The sequence below is a fragment of the Echinops telfairi genome, unplaced genomic scaffold (genome assembly GCF_000313985.2).
Source record: "Echinops telfairi isolate 266 unplaced genomic scaffold, ASM31398v2 ScPeMD7_24;HRSCAF=84, whole genome shotgun sequence".
NCBI classification, from domain to species: Eukaryota; Metazoa; Chordata; class Mammalia; order Afrosoricida; family Tenrecidae; genus Echinops; species Echinops telfairi.
Genome location: NW_022103921.1, coordinates 7,652,902 through 7,671,003, shown reverse-complemented (window position 1 = coordinate 7,671,003; position 18,102 = coordinate 7,652,902). Strand labels below are relative to the sequence as shown.

Sequence of the window (18,102 nt, the reverse complement as noted above, 5' to 3'; positions counted from 1 at the left end):
CAGATGATCCCTTCAGGACCAGTGGTGAGAGCGGCAAAACCGGGAGGGTGGGGTGGAAATGGGGAACCGATTACAAGTATCTACATATAACCTCCTCCCTGGGGGATAGACAACAGAAAAGTGGGTGAAGGGAGACGTCAGACAGTGTAAGATATGACAAAATAAGAATTTATAAATTATCAAGGGTTCGAGGGGCACCGGCAGAAAGGGGAAAAAAATGAGGAGCTGATGCCAAGGGCTTAAGTGGAGAGCAAATGTTTTCAGAATGATGAGGTCAACGAATGTACAAATGTGCTTTACACAATTAATGTGTGTATGGATTGTGATAAGAGTTGTATGAACTCCCAATAAAATGATTTTTTAAAAATCTGCTGTAGTACAGCACTGCTTGTTTGGTTTTTTGAAATAGCTTTAATTAAATAAACAGCACTTTATAATTATTGACCTTACTAAAACTCAACTTTTTGGACCCTCTAATTTCTAAGATTTTATCTTTAAAGAAATACAATAGAAATATAATAATATGCTCATAGATATTTTATGCAAAAATATACAGAACATCAATAAATTGAAAGTATAGCTCAACTAAAATGAACACTTCCTACAATAGGAAAATTGTTAATGAGTCAACTCAAGTACATCAACTCAAGGGAAAAAATTTTTTATAATCATTTTATTGGGGACTTGTACAACTCTTATCACAATCCAAAAATACATCCATTATATGTCAAGCACATTTGTACATTTGTTGCCATCATCATTCTCAAAACATTAGCTTTCTACTTGAGCCCTTGGTATCAACTCATTTTTCCCCTTCCTCCCCGCTCCCCTCTCCCTCATGTACCCTTGATAATTTATAAATTAATATTTTGTCATATCTTACACTGTTCAATGTCTCCCTTCACCCACTTTTGTGTTGTCCGTCCCTCAGGGAGGAGGTCATACGTAGATCCTTATAATCAGCTCCCTCTTTCTACCCCATCTCCCCTCCACCTTCCCGGTATCACCACTTTCAATACTGGTCCTAAACGGATCATCTGTCCTGGATTCGCTGTGTTTCCAGTTCCTTTCTGTACCAGTGTACATCCTCTGGTCTAGCCGGATTTGTAAGGTAGAATAGGGCTCCTGATAGTGTGGGGAGAGGAAGCATTTAAGAACTAGAGGAAAGTTGTGTATTTCATCCTTGCTACATTGCACCCTGACTGACATTCTGCGATGCTCACCTTCCAGATAGGATCACTGAAGACAAAATGTGTGCATAAGCAAATGTGAAGAGAGCTGATGGTGCCCGGCTATCAAAAGATATTGTGTCACAAAAAACAAAAACAAACAAAAGACATAGTGTCTGGGGTCTTAAAAACTCAAGGAAATTTTATGCAGTGATAGAAATAAGTCATATATGCAGAAAAACATTCACAGAATAATATTAAATTATAAAGGACACAATTTTATCACACAATTATAAATAACAAAAAATAATACAGAAACATGGAGAAAAAAAATCAAAAAGGTAATGTATGATAAACTAGGTGAAGTTTCAGCTTTTGAAATTTTATTTACTATTTTTTTGTGCAACAAAAATATTGTAAATGGCGGGTACATAAGCAAATGTGGTGAAGAAAGCTGATGGTGCCTGGCTATCAAAAGATATAGCATCTGGGGACTTAAAGGCTTGAAGGTAAACAAGTGGCCATCTAGCTTAGAAGGAACAAAGCCCACATGGAAGAAGCACACCAGCCTCTGAGATCAGGGGTGTCTAAGGGATCAGGTATCAGGCATCAAAGAACAAAAAATCATATCATTGTGAATAAGGGGGGATGTGGAGTGGAGACCCAAAGCCCATCTTGTAGGCAATTGGATATCCCTTATGGAAGGGTCACGGGGAGGAGACAAGCCAGTAAGGGTGCAGTGTAGCAACGATGAAACATGCAATTTTCCTCTAGTTCTTAAATACTTCCTCCCTGTCCACCCCCTCAGCCCCAACTATCATGATCTGAATTCTACCTTGCAAGTCTGGCTAGACCAGAAGATGTATGCTGGTACAGATAGGAATTGGAAACACAGGGAATCCAGGAAGGATGATCCCTTCAGGACCAGTGGTGAGAGTGGATACGGGGAGGGTGAAGGGAGGGTGGGGTGGAAATGGGGAACTGATTACAAGGATCTATATATAACCTCCTCCCTGGGGTACAGACAACAGAAAAGTGGGTGAAGGGAGACGTCAGACGGTATATGACAAAGTAATAATTTATAAATTATCAAGGGTTCATGAGGGAGGGGAGGAGCCAGGAGGGTGGGAGAAAAATATGAGGAGCTGATGCCAGGGGCTTAAGTGGAGAGCAAATGTTTTGAGCATGATGAGGGCAATGAATGTACAAATGTGCTTTACACAACTGATTTATGTATGGATTGCGATAACAGTTTTATGAGCCCCTAATAAAATGATTAAAAATACATATACATATTGCAAATGTTTAGTTCTCAAGGTTTTACTGTTATAGGAAGTATAGTTACTTTACAAAGAAATTACATACAAGAATAGCAAAACATATGGTTGAAGGGGTGGGGAGTAATGAACATTTTAAGCAATAATCAAACATCTTAACACAGTGGTTCTCAACCTTTCTAATGCTGCGACTCTTTAATACAGTTCCTCATGTTGTGGTGACCCCCAACCATAAAATTAGTTTTGTTGCTACTTCATAACTGTAATTTTGCTACTGTTATGAATCGTAATGTAAATATCTGATATGCAGAATTATTTTCATTGTTACAAATTAAACATAATTAAAGCATAGTGATTAATCACAAACAATATGTAATTATATATTGTGAAATATTTATTTCTAATTACAAAAAAATGAAATTTTTTCTGAAGCATGGTGTAGCATGGCTAACAGTCTTCACGCTGGGTATGTGTATGTGGGCATGTCTGCATATGGGCAGACCTACCTGGAGACAGAGTAGTAGTGTCTCAGTTCCTAAAACCATCGGAAGTACATGTTTTCCGATGGTCTTAGGTGACCCCTGTGAAAGGTTCGTTCCACCCCCAAAGGGGTCGCAGCCCATAGGTTGAGAACCACTGCCTTAAGGGAATATCACTGGGCCTGGGAACTTAAGACCATAGTCTCAAGGGACATCAAGGTCGACTGGCATAGCATAGTCCACAAGACAATGTTGTAGAGTCTACTTTAATGAATAGTGACTGAGGCCTTAAACCTTGGGAGTGGTCATCAATTTTGATGATTATCAACTCAGGATCATAAAAGCTTGTGAGCAACCATCAAAGCCCATCTACTGATCTCTCCCCATCTAAAGCAAAAAGGAGAAAACAATCCAAAGGCACAAACCTCAGTCTTCATGACCCTGAGACCAGAAGCCAGCTATCCCTGCCGATCCCTTTGAAAGGGATCACAATAGGAAGTCCTGGATAGAGAGGATAAAAATATGGAACAAAACTCACAATCATTAAGAATAAAAAAAAAAAGACTACTAGACTGACAGAAACCGGAAGAACCCTGACACCGTGGTCCTTAGACACCCTTCAAGCCTGGAACCAAGTTCAACCCCATGACTCAACTTTGAACCAAAAAACAAACAAAAAAAACCTCACTGCCATTAAGTTGATGCCAACTCATAGCAACCTACAGGACAGGGTAGTTTCCAAGACTCTAACTCTTTACCAGAGTGGAAAGCCCGGTCTTTCTCCCTTGGAGCAGCTGGTGGTTTTAAATAGCTGAACTTGAGGCTAGCAACCCAACACATAACCACTACGCAAACAAGGCTCTTGGCAGTCAAACAGTAGATGAGCCCGTACTTGTACACTATCACCATGGAGGCATACACGCCTTAGAACAATCAGCCATGAGATCAAAAGAAAAGCATTTGCCCAGGATAAAGCTCGGAAAGCAGCAAAGGACAAATGGAAACAGTAAACCCAGAGCAGAAGCCGGAAGAGTGCACTGTTACATTGTGGGGATTGCAATCAACATTTTTAAAAGTGTATGAAATGTGAATGGAAAACCAATTTGTATGTAAACGTTCATCAAAATCATAATAAAAGGTTAATACATATCAACACACACACAAACACATACTATTTATGAAATGATTTTAAACGTGCCATTCCTACTCTATTTTAAATGAAATTTTAATTAAAAAATTTTAAATATACACCTAACTTTTGGGAACTATATCTTGAAATAAGTAAAAAGAACTGTTTAATAAGTAATGCTTAATTGTTTTGCTATGTTTTAAAGATATAATCTTAGTTGTGACAAATTGTTCTCTCACCCATATGGTCTCTTACTCTGTAAACTTGACATTGTGATACACATATTTCCTCAGATCAATGAAGATTACTTGAAAAACAAACTCACTGTCATTGATTCTTACTCAGTGACGCTATAGGACAGGATAGAAGTGCCCCTTGTTTTCAGGATTCATCTACAAGCCAAAGAATAATCTTCTCCTATGGCTCACAGCCTTTCCTGCTAATACTCTAAACCTAGACCCTTAGCCATCTAAACTGTGAGACAATAAACTCCAATACTGTGGGGGTTTTTTTTAAACCATTTTAGCAGCACTAGTAAACTGATTTACTAAAATCAACTTGTATTTGAACTAAACAAAATATCATGCAATGTCAAGATTTTTGTTATATGTTCATTTTATACTACCATTTTCCCGTAAAAAAATGTATTGCCTAAGCAATTAACTAAGAATATTTTAACATGAGTTAGATTAAGAATCACCAGAAGCTCCACTGAAAAAGACTGGGCTTTCAACTCCAGTAAACAGTTAGTCTTGGAAACCCACAGGGGTCGCTGTAAGTCAGCACTGACTCCATGGCAGTGAGTTTGGAGTTTTTCCTTTTAAGATTAGGAAACCCATGGTTCTTGTCCTGGTTCAGTTTCTCAATTCATTATTTAATTCATCTCTATAAATGAATTTCTGTATTTCTAAAATGACACTCGAATACTCCAAGCAAAATGCACTTACACCAAGTCAATTCTAACTCATGGCAACCCCATAGGACAGGGTAGAACTGACCCTGTCAATTTCCAAGACTGTAACTCTTTTTTTTCCCCATCCAACAAGCCATAACTTTATTAATGATTCAAAATAAACTGAAGTTACTCTTTTGATACACAACAAACAAGGTCTCTGGTTTCAGATGGTTACACTGTTAATACCATAACAGCGATTACAGTATCATCACTGTTGTCCTCAGGGTCGCGCTGCCTTTGCTCTTGGCATGTTTGCCCACCTTCACTCTCCTCTTGTACAATTGGACTCTGTGTGCTTTCGTGAAAGTTCCAGACAGCCTCACCTTGAACTCTGAATCTCTCAGCTGCTGCTAGCTGTGCTTGCTGACATAAATCCTTGATCTTGGCTTCCCCCAACATTATGAAGGTATTTGAAGCAGGGATCTTGTAGACACCTGGCTCTCTGATGACAACAGAGGATATTCTTTCCAGACAGGGACTCTCTAGTAACCCGCGACCTGCTGAAGAACCAGTTTGGACATAGCCTTGAAAACCTTCTTCTCACGCTGAATCTGCTTCCCTGCAGTGGCTGATTCCTTATCGATTTCAGCTGCCGCCACCAGCTCGGCTTATTGTGTGGTTACCTGGGTGCAATCCTGTTCCTCCAGGTCGGGGACTATTTCATCACTCAACTCCTGCTCTGTAGCCGGGATGGTTTCTGCGGGCATCTTGTACAAGGAGTGATGAACCAAGGTGATGGCACAGGGAGAGCAAGCAAGAACGTGACCACGCCTACCGTCAAAGAAGGACCGTAAGTCTTTAGGGAGGTTGGCAGTCTCATCTTCCACGTAGAGCGGTGGTTCTCAACCTTCCGAATGCCGCGACCCTTTAATACAGTTCCTCATGTGGTGACCCCCACACGTACAATTATTTTTGTTGCTACTTCTTAACTGTAATTTTGCTACTGTTATGAATCGTAAAGTAAACGTCTGATGTGCAGTATGTATTTTCATTGTTACCTATTGAACATAATTAAAGCATAGTGATTACTGTATCTACTCATGCATAAGCTGACCTGATAATCAGCAACGGCACCCGATTTTACCACAAACTGCATGAAAATGTGCTGAAAAACTCGGCTTATACACGAGTATATACGTTAATCACAAAACAATATGTAATTATATATTGTGAAATACTTATGCTCTCGGACGGTCTTAGGCAACTCCTGTGAAAGGGTCGTTCAACCCCCAAAGGAGTCACAACCTACAGGTAGAGAACTGCTAATGTAGAGGCTAGTGTTCTGAACTGCTGACCTTGTAGTTTGCAGCCAAAGTGTATACCCACTATGCCAACAGCGCTCTTAAGAGCACTTCTATGTCCCTCCTGTGCAGAAATCACATTATATTTAAAGACTACAAGGAGGAAAAAAAAGATAATAAATACTAAGGTTTTTTACACATGGACATTTAAATGTTACAAAAATGGAAGAAACGATTCTGACTTCACCTAGACCGAACATACATGTTTTCCACAGGTTACTATAAAAACATACCAAAGTTCAAAGCCATGGGGGTGTACTCCATTAAATATGTGATACCTTGTTTCTACAGAGAAAGGCCAGGAGCGTGCACCACTGCTCTTGTTTACCTCCTCCTCCAATCACAGGGGCTCGTTCATAACCCAGGACATTGACAAATCTTGCTGCTTGCCTTGGAGTATCTAGAAGCCGTCCAGCTCGAAGTGGTCTAACATAGGAACAGACTGGCCTGTTTATTCCATTTTCATCCTTGCAAAGAAAGAGGGGGAAATATTGTATGTAGTGACAATGTAATAATCTCAAACTTTAAGACCTCTTCTTGAATATAAGAATATAAAGTAATCCTAGAAACCACGAAGCAACTACCTAACACCCAAAACCAGACTGCTGAGAGCTGTGCACATAATATCTCTTAACACTGCTACTGTTTTTGCTTCACAGATGAAGAAATTGCTATAGCTAAAATGAAACAGTTAAGATTTGAACCCAAATCTATAGGTAACAGATTTCTGGTTATTTGAACCCATAACAATTATATAGGCAAAATACTGAATGATGAAAGCAGCATCAAGAGAAGATGGAAAGAAAACAGAGTCACAGTCCCCAAAAGAACGAGTCAACAGTCAATCATTTCAGGAGGTAGCATATGTGCAAGAACCAAGAGTGCTGAAGGAGAAGTTCAAACTGCACTGAATGCATTAGCCCCCAAATGAGGCTAATTCTAAGAACTGAAGGAATCACCACTGAAATGTTTCAGAAAGCTGAAAAAGCACTGGAAGCACTCACTAATCTATGCCAGGAAATTTGGAAGACAGCTCTGTGGCTAACTAACTGGAAGAGATCCATGTTTTTCCCATTCCAAAGAAAGGTGACCCAACAGAATGCTCAGCCTATAGAATGATATCAATGATATTGCACACAAGTAAAATTTTGCTTACGAGTATCCAACAAAGGTTGGAGCAACATACTAACAGGAACTGGCAGCAGTTCAGGAGGAACTCGCAGCAGTTCAGGAGGAACTCATAATAGGATATGTAATGAAGAATCTCACTGTTGAAGTGAGAAGGATCTCTCAAAGCAGAGAACACTAGAAAGATAAAAGACGTTTACTTGTGTTTCACTAATATATACAAGGGCCCTTGAGTGTATGGACCATAACACATTATTGATAACCTTGAGAAGAATGGGAATTCCAGGACATTTCATTCTACTCATTTGGAACTTTTACATGGAACAAGAGGCAGTTCTGCACACATAGCAAGGGAATATTGCATGGTTTAAAATCAGGGTAGGTGTGTGCCAGGGTTGTATCCTCTCACCATACTTTTTCAATCTATACGCTGAGAAATCATTAGCTGGATTATATGATGAAAGAGTGAGGCATCAGGATTGGAGGAGGCTTATTCACACCTGCAGCATGCAGATAACGCAACCCTGCTTACAGACAGTGAGGAGGACCTGAAAACTTACTGATATTGAGGACTGTAGCCTTCAGTATGGCTTAAAACTCAACGTAAGGAATACGGAAACCCTTACAACTCGAACAAAAAGTAACATCATGATAATGGGAGAAAAGGTTAAAGTTGTCAAGGATTTGTCTGCCTCGGATCCACAATCAATGCTCATGGAAACAGCAGTCAAGAGATCAAAGATGTATTGCATTAGGTAAATGTGCTGCCCAAGACCTCTTGAGAGTATTGAAGAATAAAGACGTTGCTCTGAGGACTACGGTGCATCGGACACAAGCTGCTGTATTCTCCATTGCATCATAGGCATGTGAAAATTGGACACTGAATAAGGAAGGCCATAGAAGACGCATTTAAATTGTGGTGCTGCAGAAAAAGATTGAATGTACCATGGACTGCTGAAAGGACAAACTGGTCTGCATTGAAAGAAGTAAGGCCAGAGTGCTCCTAAGAGACAAAGATGGCAAGATTTCCTCCTATATACTTTGGACATTATGTCAGGAGACCGATCCCTGGAGAAGGACATATGTGGGTAAAGTAGAGAGGCGGTGAAAAAGAGGAAGACGCTCAATGAGATGGGCTGAGAGAGTGGCTGCAACAACGCGCTCAGGCACAGGAAGAAGTGTGATGATGGTACGGGACCGTGCAGGTTTTCATTGGTCGTGCATAAGTTTGCTATGGATCGGAGCAGACAATGGCAAAGTATTTACTATGTGGGCCATAACAAAGCATGGATAGCCTTCAGAAAGGAGAACCCCAGAACAACACATTGAGCTAATACGGAACTTGTACATAAAGAGGGATTTGTATAAACAGAACAAGGGAATACTGCATATTTAAAATCACAAACGGTGTGCCACAGAGTTGTATACTCTAGCCATACTAAAGAAGATCTGAAGCATTTGAATGATGGTGTACACAAAGAACACTGAAAGTACCACGGCGGCCGAAAGAACAAACACATCTGTCTTGGAAGCAGTAAAGACAGAACGCTCCTCAGAGGCAAGGATAGTGTGGGGGGAGAAAGGGGAAATCTATCACAAGGATCAATCTAGGGTGAGGGGCGACGAAGGATGATATAAGATATGGAAAAATAATCTATGACTTATCAAGGGTTTGTGAGGGAGGGCGGGAAGAGGACGAAATGGGAAGCGGATATCAGGGGCTTAAGTGGGAAGAGAATGCTTTGAAAATGATGATGGCGGCATATGTGCAAATGTGTTTGTCCCATTGGAGGAATGTATGAATTGTGATGAGATGTAAGAGCCCCTAATTAAAAACAGAAAAAAAAGAGCCCTCAATAAAAATATTTAAAAATATAATAATAAATAAATAAAAAGAAAAAAAATAAAGATAGTAGAAAAAAAAAAAAAAGCAAGGATAGTAAGACTTCATCTCAAGTACTTTGACATGTTGTCAAGCGAGACTATCCCCTGGAGAAGGACATCATGCTAGGGGCAGCAAAAAATAGGAAGTTGGATCGACACAGTGGCTGCAACAATGGACTCAAATATAAGAACAGTTGTGAGAACTGGACAGAGCCAGGCAGTGTTTTGTTCTGTTGTGCATAGAGCAGCTACGAGTTGGAACCAACTCAATCCTACCTATCAACAACATGGGCACTAATTGTGGATCCAAGTAAAATGAAACCCTTGACAAGCTGAGTTACTTTCCCTATTTTCATGAAACTGGTTATTGGGCCAGTTGTGAAGATTTTTGCATTATGTTGGGGTGTAATCCAAGCCGAAGGAAGTCTGATCTTCATCAATAAGTACGGCAAGTTTTCCTCACTACTCATTTCCTCACAATCAAGTTTGGGTCATCTGCATATTGCAAGATGTTAAAGATTCTTTTTTCAACACCAATGACATGCTCTTTATAAGTACAAAATTATTTCATGTAACAGCATGCAGGCATGAAAGGATTTATTCTGTACAGCGAATAACTTAGGCATTGTGATATGGAGTTAGCCTACAATGGCCCAATATCTGTCTCTCGACAGCGTTTTAAAAAATTAGTAGCAGTGGTTAATCAATGACAATATTAATGGAAGATCTTTATGCCCCAAGGAGATGATCAGTAAGACTCTCTACCATAAATTAACAGGGAGCTCTCTAAAGGGAGCCAAAGGCAGATAAAAAACACACATAGATCCAGGAATAGGTTTTGGCCTTGCACTAAATCCTAGGCCCAATTTAGAAATATCCAGTTCTCACATCCTGGCCTGCTCCATACCTGCCCTCAGGAAGGGAACGCTAAAGATAAGAGTACTATAGCAAAGTATGGAGACGAAATTAGATGGTGCCCAGCTCGCAAATAAAACAGCGTCTAGGGTCTTAAAGGCTTATTTCCAAATAAGCAGCCATCTAAGTGAGCTGTCAAAGTCCACATAGAAAAAGAACACCAACATCCATCCCAAGGATTACAAATAATGTAACACAAAAATGAAGAAGGGAATAGTGTCAGAGCCTAAATTGCGAGAACCCAGTTTGCATAAGCTTGGATGACAGCGAAGCCCAGGATACATTTGTAAGACCTACAAAGAAAGTAAGCCTGTGATGAGTTGCCCCTATCCAAAACGGAAGGGTGGGAATAAACTAGTTAGCTACAGAGTACACTGGAGATGACTATAGGCGACCAAAATATTGTAAACTTGACTTGGAAGGGTTAAAGCATTGTCAGTTGATTCCCCCATCTGGTTCTCAACATTTTTTTTTTTTCATATTGGGGTTTATCACACTTGCCTTTTGTCACTGGGAGTAACCCTCCTGAATTTTTGTTACATGTTTTTCTGTTTTTCATACATGAAACCTAGGATTGATGCACCTAGAGCAGTGGCTCTCAACCTTCCTCCTGCACGACCCTTAAATACAGTTCCTCGTGTTGTGGTGACCCCAACCATAAAATTATTTTCGTTACAACTTCATAACTATAATTTTGCTACTGTTATGAATCGGGCAACCCCTGTGAAAGGGTCGTTCGATCCCCCAAGGGGTCACAACCCACAGGTTGAGAACCGCTGACCTATAGAGACAACAAGTAGAATAAGGGCCCTGGGGGTACCGAGGGGGAGTAGGGAGCAAAGAGGAGCTGATGTCAAGGAGTTCAAGAAGGAAGAGAATGTTTTGAAACTGATTGTGATAGCAATTGTACATACTGCTTGATGTGACTGAACTGTAGAACAATATATCTGTATTAGCTCACAATAAAATAGATTTGAAAAATAAGTATTTCAACTAGGATTCCAGTTCATATGTGCACAGGTTTATTCTGAACAAAACATGTTCAAACATCTCTCTTTAATCATTGGATGGCTGTAAACAAGTTCTGTCTGGAATACACGTGTCTTAGTCTCATAAGGAATCTTAAAAATAACCCAAAAAAACCCCAAACCCTTCCCCCAGAAATGTGTAATTTCCAGCTATCTAAAAGAGCTGACATTTCCATCATACTTCTAAGCAAGATTGAAGCTAATGGAGATGATGTCATGGGAGAAATCATACCCAGGGATTTACAATATGATCCAGATTGCAAGATTCAATGAGAGCTGGGACTTTTAAGAACTGTTGGGAAAGATGAATTCAAGATGGAGAGGTCAATTTAGAAGGTTATAGCAGCTGCGTTTTGAGATCTCAAAAGGGTAATCTGACAGAATCGTAGGGGCTTATAAGGAAGTTTTAAGAAAAGTGCTGAGTAAAACTTTTTCTCATTAGGAAAATAGACATTCTTTGAGGGTAGGGAGGCCTCTCCTAAGATTTGAGAAACCCTTAAACCATCCACCCTGATCTTGCCACTTCAGATTTCTTTTAAGGAAAATAATTTGAGCCCCTTAGATGCCAGAACTACCATTTTGACAGTGTACAAATCAAAATGTGCAGAATTCTTGAAGGAAGGACTAAAAGAGAGAGTTTTCAAAAAACATATACAGATGTAGATGGAAGATATGTTGATAAGCAATAGTTTCACATTTTGTAAGCTTTGTTTCATAAAAGTGTAGCAATACTTTTGTACTTACTCTAGCATCCTGGTAGCTAATTTTTAAAGTATCAAGTACCAACATATTTCAAGGTAAACAAAATAAATTCTCATCTCCTTTAAATTAAGTAAAGGGTTTAAAACACAGTATTTGTTATTTAAGTGAAATTTAAAAACATTTATACTAACAATACTCAATACAAAGCACCAATAAAAATTCAGTATCCTATTTTACAAAAAACTTTTTTTTTCTGGAATAAACAATTCAAAGAAATTTACACATACACAGTAGATCTTAAATACAAGTATGTAACTTTTCAAATACAATTTACAGACCTGCGCAAAGATTTTCACCAGCCGTGAGTTGTGTGAGGGTCGAATTTGCAAATATTCTCTCCACCATTGTTTAGCATATATAAGAAACAATCGTTCTCTCTCTGCAGTTTTCTGTCGTTCCAAAGCAAGCTTAAAAAGAGGGAAAAATTTTTTTTTCTCCAAAATCTATTTACTGCCCATAACTATATAATCTACTTCTGTCCATCTCTCCCGTCACTATATTCCAAGCACGTAAACCATCATCCTTTTTCTCATCCATGTAATAGCCTCCTAGTGCACTTTCCTACACATCCCTCTAGTTAATCCATTTTCCTGTAAATAGAATGATCTACACTTTCCTTAAAAGATTTTAAACTAATAAATCACATAATAAGCACCCAAATGATAAAATACTTGGAAACCCTACAGAGCAGGTCTACTCAGCTGTTAGAATCAACTTGATGTGTCTCCATTCTTCCTTATTAAGTTTCTCTAAACTAATTTAGACATGTCTTCATGTTCAATCTAGTCTTCCATTGATGTAATTCTACTCTTTTGGTTAATCGATATAATATATATTTCTAGAATCTTAGAATTAACCTTCTGGATCAATATTTGCTTTTTTTAAACTTGATTTTTCAGTTACTTTTTCAGTTTATTCTTGTGGTCTTCCTCTGAATTCTAAAGATTTTTCTGTTGTTTTTTTCCCTTGATTTTATATGCAGCGTTGATTTTTTTTCTCAAGGTTTGAAAGTATCTTTAATATCATTTTTATAAAAACTCCTTCTGAGGTAGTTCCAAATGCCATTTCTTCCTCAGAAACATTTTCTTGCTCTACATTATGGTCACCTTTTTTGAGCCACTCGTTTTTTTTCATGTAAATTGATAGTGCTGTCTCTGAAAGATTATAGTGGTGTTATTTGTGTATTTAATGGACAATTGTTGGTATATAGTAGGTTATGCATTAGTCTGATACTATAAGGGCAGCATTTTAAACCCACGAGCTGCTTTTCTGGAGAAAGATGGGTTATCTGTTTTCAAAAACATTACAGCCTCGGAAACCTAAAGGAGCAGTTTTACGTTCTCCTATACAGTAGTTCACTACGAGTCAGAATGAACTCAATGGCCATTGGGTCTGGGTGTATGCTAGTGGGTTCTTAAGCACTCGCCAAATGTTTTCTAGTGGGTATGAGAAACAATGTGAGTTCCTGCACAACTCTCTTAGTTCTTCATGGAGAGCAGGTTAGGGTGTGCTTGACCAGTGGTAATATTTAAAATTTTTAATTTAGCAGGTGGGGTTATACAAGGTACAGGCGTGACTGGGCCATGTGGACACAGTGCTGTCTTCTACTGAGTAGGAAAAGGAAAGGAGAAAAAACAAACAGCAAAAGGGAAACAATCCGAGGAAAAGCAGCAAAACAAAAATAATACAAAACAACATTAATAACTTCCCCAAAAAAGGAAATAAAAATCGAGAAAACAATAAATACAATAACTAAACTACAGAGGAGACAAAGAAACAGAAAGAAAGAGAAAACACAAGGAAAGAAAACCAAGGGTGACAATTGGAGAGGTTGGGAAATACACTGAGAGGAAAAAAGTTGGGGGCAAGAAACCTAGTAGGGCTTGGTACCTTCTGTCATATAGCTCACTTGGGGGGATGGGTAAAGTGGCACTTTTAAACACGGAAAATCAATAAAATTTATGGTTTAATTACTTAAAATAAAAATATATTAATAACAGTGAAATGTTAAAGAGAAATTGAATTAGAAACAATTTCTATATCCAAAATAGAATAAACTTAAAAATTGATCTCCATCAGATGTATAAAAGGAACACTGTTGGGGCAGGATGGGGTGAAGGCAGGATTTTAGGACTATCATGATAGCCTTACAAGTCCCTGGGTAACCGTAACCTGCACACTAGGATTGGCAAGAGCTAAAGAAAACCCAGTCTAAAAGGATGCCCAAGAGAAAAGAAATTAATCAAACACCTCCATGGAATTGTGAAGGAAAGCCTCTTCCATCACACCCCAGAAGGACTATGCATTTCCACTCGGATAGCGCAGAACTAGTAAAACAAGTCATCAAAAATGCTTATGAAATGATTAAGACCCTAATCTATTGGTGTCACACCCTTACTCCTTTCCACACCGTTTAGCTTTGTTAATTCTTAAGTTGAAATTCTTGCATTGTTTCAATAAAAGTCTATAGAATTTCCCATACTAGACTTCACCATCTTCTAAATAAATAATCTCGACTTTATTTTTTTTCTCTTCTTTTGTTTACCTTTGAGGTGCTATTTTAAAAACTAATTATGAAGTGATGACTTTCTAAAAATAATAATTTCTATTGACAATTATACAACATTGATAACAAATATACAGAAAATTCAAGTATTTACCTGTGTATTCACTACTTCTTGAGACAACATTTGATTGAGTGTTGGATACATCTCAAGTTTTACATTCAAAATCCCTACAGAAACTTTTGATTCTGTGCCTGTAAATATAAATAGTTAGAAACTTTTTCAATATTTTTCTTTTTCAATAGTTTTCAATATTAAGTATATTTTACTCACTCAGGTTTAATTAAATAAGGAATTTGGTGTTTTACCACTTACAAAATAAAGATAACACTCAATGTTGCCTTAAAATTCATATTAAAAAAGGATCTAAATCAGATTACAGATTTCATTATTTTTAACAAAGTATTTTATTGAATTATAAAATTATCAATTTTCTTAGTTTCCTGGATATCTTTTTAAGGAACTACTGAGATCCAAACAACTTGAGGTTCTTAAGTTTTATCTTCATTAAATGTATAAATAACAATCAGATTTCCAGTAAACACAGTTAATGCAATTAACACCCAATTCAGATGCCATATAGGAGAAAAGTCAGACAGCATCTATTATCTTTGTCATATAGAGTAAATTCTCAGTTACTCTATTCTTATTATCAGACCATATGTGAATACAAATTTTACATTCATGCCTAGATTTAAAGAATTAGAATAATTTTGCTTCATCCAGAGCAATATTTTTGTAATGAGATCAAATATGCTAGCTTCCAAGTCAAAATAATAATCTTGGCTTGACAAAAAAACATGCAGTGGTTACTTGTTTTTAATAACTATTCCACCTAGAACTTTTTCTCTATTTCTTGGAGAAAAAATAACACAATCACATTCAAGGTCTGACTTATCAAAATATAATAAAGTAAACTGACATAAAATAATTGTTATGTGCTATCCATAAAACACTGGGAAGCTTTATGTTGAATTTCATTACATTAGCAGTATGTATTAGGTAGCTGGCAATGTGCAAAGTGCCAGAGAGAGAGTGATAAGGAAGACAGGTTCTACTTCTACTGTCTAGAAGCAATACTAATTGATACTGACCTTGAACTAACTTTTCCATATTAAAAAAAAGTTGGAAAAATAAATCTACTTCATATATTCTCCAAGAGACACTACTGTTTGAGTTAGTGGTACTGAGGTGGAATGGAGTAGGATTTTTAAAACAGCTGTCAATAATATTAATTTTCTTTACAGTTTTTTAGATATAACAAATAGACTTGGAAAGGACCTTTCAGAATGTCTTTAGTTTTGGAAATTATGGCCCAACTGACCAAAATGCTACACTTATTGTTCAAGACATTGTACTAAAAGTACAATACTGGAGTCCAGTTGTAATTCTCTTAGTAAAATTCTGTGTAACATCTTTACAAACCTCTTGATTTGTAAAGACATTTAAAAACTACATAACACAACATCTGTAATGCACATATTGCTTGCTGAACACAACCACGAGGCTTTGTTTCAATAGGAACGCAGGGATTTATTCTAATGAGATACCAGGCCTTTACCTTCTGGGTAGATTACCCAGATGATAAGGTTAATCCTTCAATTTAGTAATGAAAACTCATTTTAACAGAGAAATCCAATTTTAATTTTCTGTAATATTTAACAGAAAAAAAATCAAACTAATCCATCAAACATTACCAGGAAAGAGAAATTTTCAACCTATCAAATGAAACTCTCCTTTACTAAAAATGTATTTACAGGGGGACAGGACCAAATAGTTCCATACAGCATTGTCCCGAAGGTCACCCCCAAATTAAGATATTCCTAGAAGGTGATCAGAGCCATGGTGGTGCAGTGGTCATGCGTGGGGCTGCTCACTGCAAGGTCGGCAGGTCAAAACCACCAGCAGTTCTGAGAGAAAAAGATGGGACTTTCTGCTCCTGTGAAGTTATCGTCTTGGAAACTCACAGGGGCAGCTCTAGCCTGTCCTATATTCTCTGGGTCAGCATGGACTTCACGGCAGTGAGCTTTCATATTTTTAGTAACAGTGATCAGTAACATGGAGAGGGTAGAAGGTATGTCTTTCTCTGAGAAGATTGTACTTCTGTTGGTGGGCAAACCAAGGGGGCCAGCCTGCCCTTGGGGAAAATCCTTAACATTATTTTAATAGACTCCCAATGAGAGAACTTTAGTATTGTTGCAACCCTGGCTCGTTGTATAGGCCACCTGGATTTTAGAAGTTGTCTTTTCAAGGTGTACACAGACCATATTAGAATTATTTGATTTGGAAATCCAAACCAGACTTTATCTTAAACATACCTCTTGTAGATTAAAGGGACTGAAAGACACCTTGGGACTTGAAGCTGAAATACCCTAGTGTAAGAAACAGAGGACTGCTACCCCAAGGTTGTGGATTTGGAAGTCCCACCTCTCCCTTTTGAGGCTGCCCAATAATTGGCAACTTAACACTATCATATATCTATTTCCACACTGTCATTGCTTTTTTACATGTCTTACTCCTAGTTTTTCTTCACTGAATGACTCACCCTCATGGCTTTCTTAAAGTGGTGTTACTTAAGTTTTTAACTTGTTCAAGTTAACATCCCATGTATTTCAGTCCAAAAAGCTTTCCTATCTATGTATATTTCTCTTCACAGTACTTTAAATCATACACCATTGCCAGTTTAATGATACTATTGTGTGAACTATCAAATATCTCCTGGAAGTGAAATTACTTCTCAACAAGGTGGTAGTATTGTCTTTCAAGCTTTAGATATATGGATTTTGAGCACACTTAATCTTTATTTCACACACTTAATCTTAACCTAGAAACAATTGGTTCTTACAGCGTGGCCCTCCTCAATACCTGTCCTCATGAAGTGATCACTGAAAATATAAGTACAAGAGCAAAGGGTTGTAAAGAAATCGGATGATACCCAGCTATCAGAAAGAACAATGTCTAGGATTGTAAAGGCTTGTCTGAAAACAAGCAGCCTTCTAAGTGAGGTGTCAGCTAAATCCACAAAAGAGCACACCACTTGTATGATTCAAGGACTGTAAATAATCAAGTCTGCGATCAGAGGAAGGAATTGTAACAGAGCTTAAATTCTGATTACTGGTTTCAGAAGACTATGGATGGCAGTGAAAGCCCTAAATCCACTTGCAGTCTCCACTTGAGTTAAACCTCCACTGAAGTTCCTTGAACGAATATGAATATTCTTGCTCTCAAGAAAAAGTGCATCAGAAAGTAGATTACTGAATATATACTTAAAAATTAATATCATGTTTTCCCTTTTGACCCATTTTTAAATCATACTTAAAATAATCTTCTGCTCACTTGGACTGAGGTTTTTGTTATTTTATTTTTTATAATTTTATTGGGGGCTCATACAACTCTTATCACAATCCATACATCCATCGTGTCAAGCACATTTGTACATATGTTGCCATCATCATTTTCAAAGCATTTTCTTTCTACTCGAAACCTTGGTATCAGCTCATTTTCCCCTCCC

General features: G+C 37.9%; 1 protein-coding gene across 3 annotated transcripts in view; it reads right to left on the bottom strand.

Moving 5' to 3' along the window:
• The window catches only part of CEP76 (centrosomal protein 76), a 39,779-nt gene that overhangs the window by 15,181 nt on the left and 6,496 nt on the right, over positions 1-18,102 (bottom strand). For all 3 annotated transcript variants that reach the window (XM_045289070.1, XM_045289069.1, XM_004714073.2), the window contains exons 6-8: positions 14,688-14,785; positions 12,306-12,434; positions 6,589-6,777 (exon numbers count right to left, since the gene is read on the bottom strand). In XM_045289070.1, the coding sequence (XP_045145005.1) occupies positions 6,589-6,777; positions 12,306-12,434; positions 14,688-14,785 (416 nt within the window). The remainder of the gene's footprint in view (positions 1-6,588; positions 6,778-12,305; positions 12,435-14,687; positions 14,786-18,102) is intronic.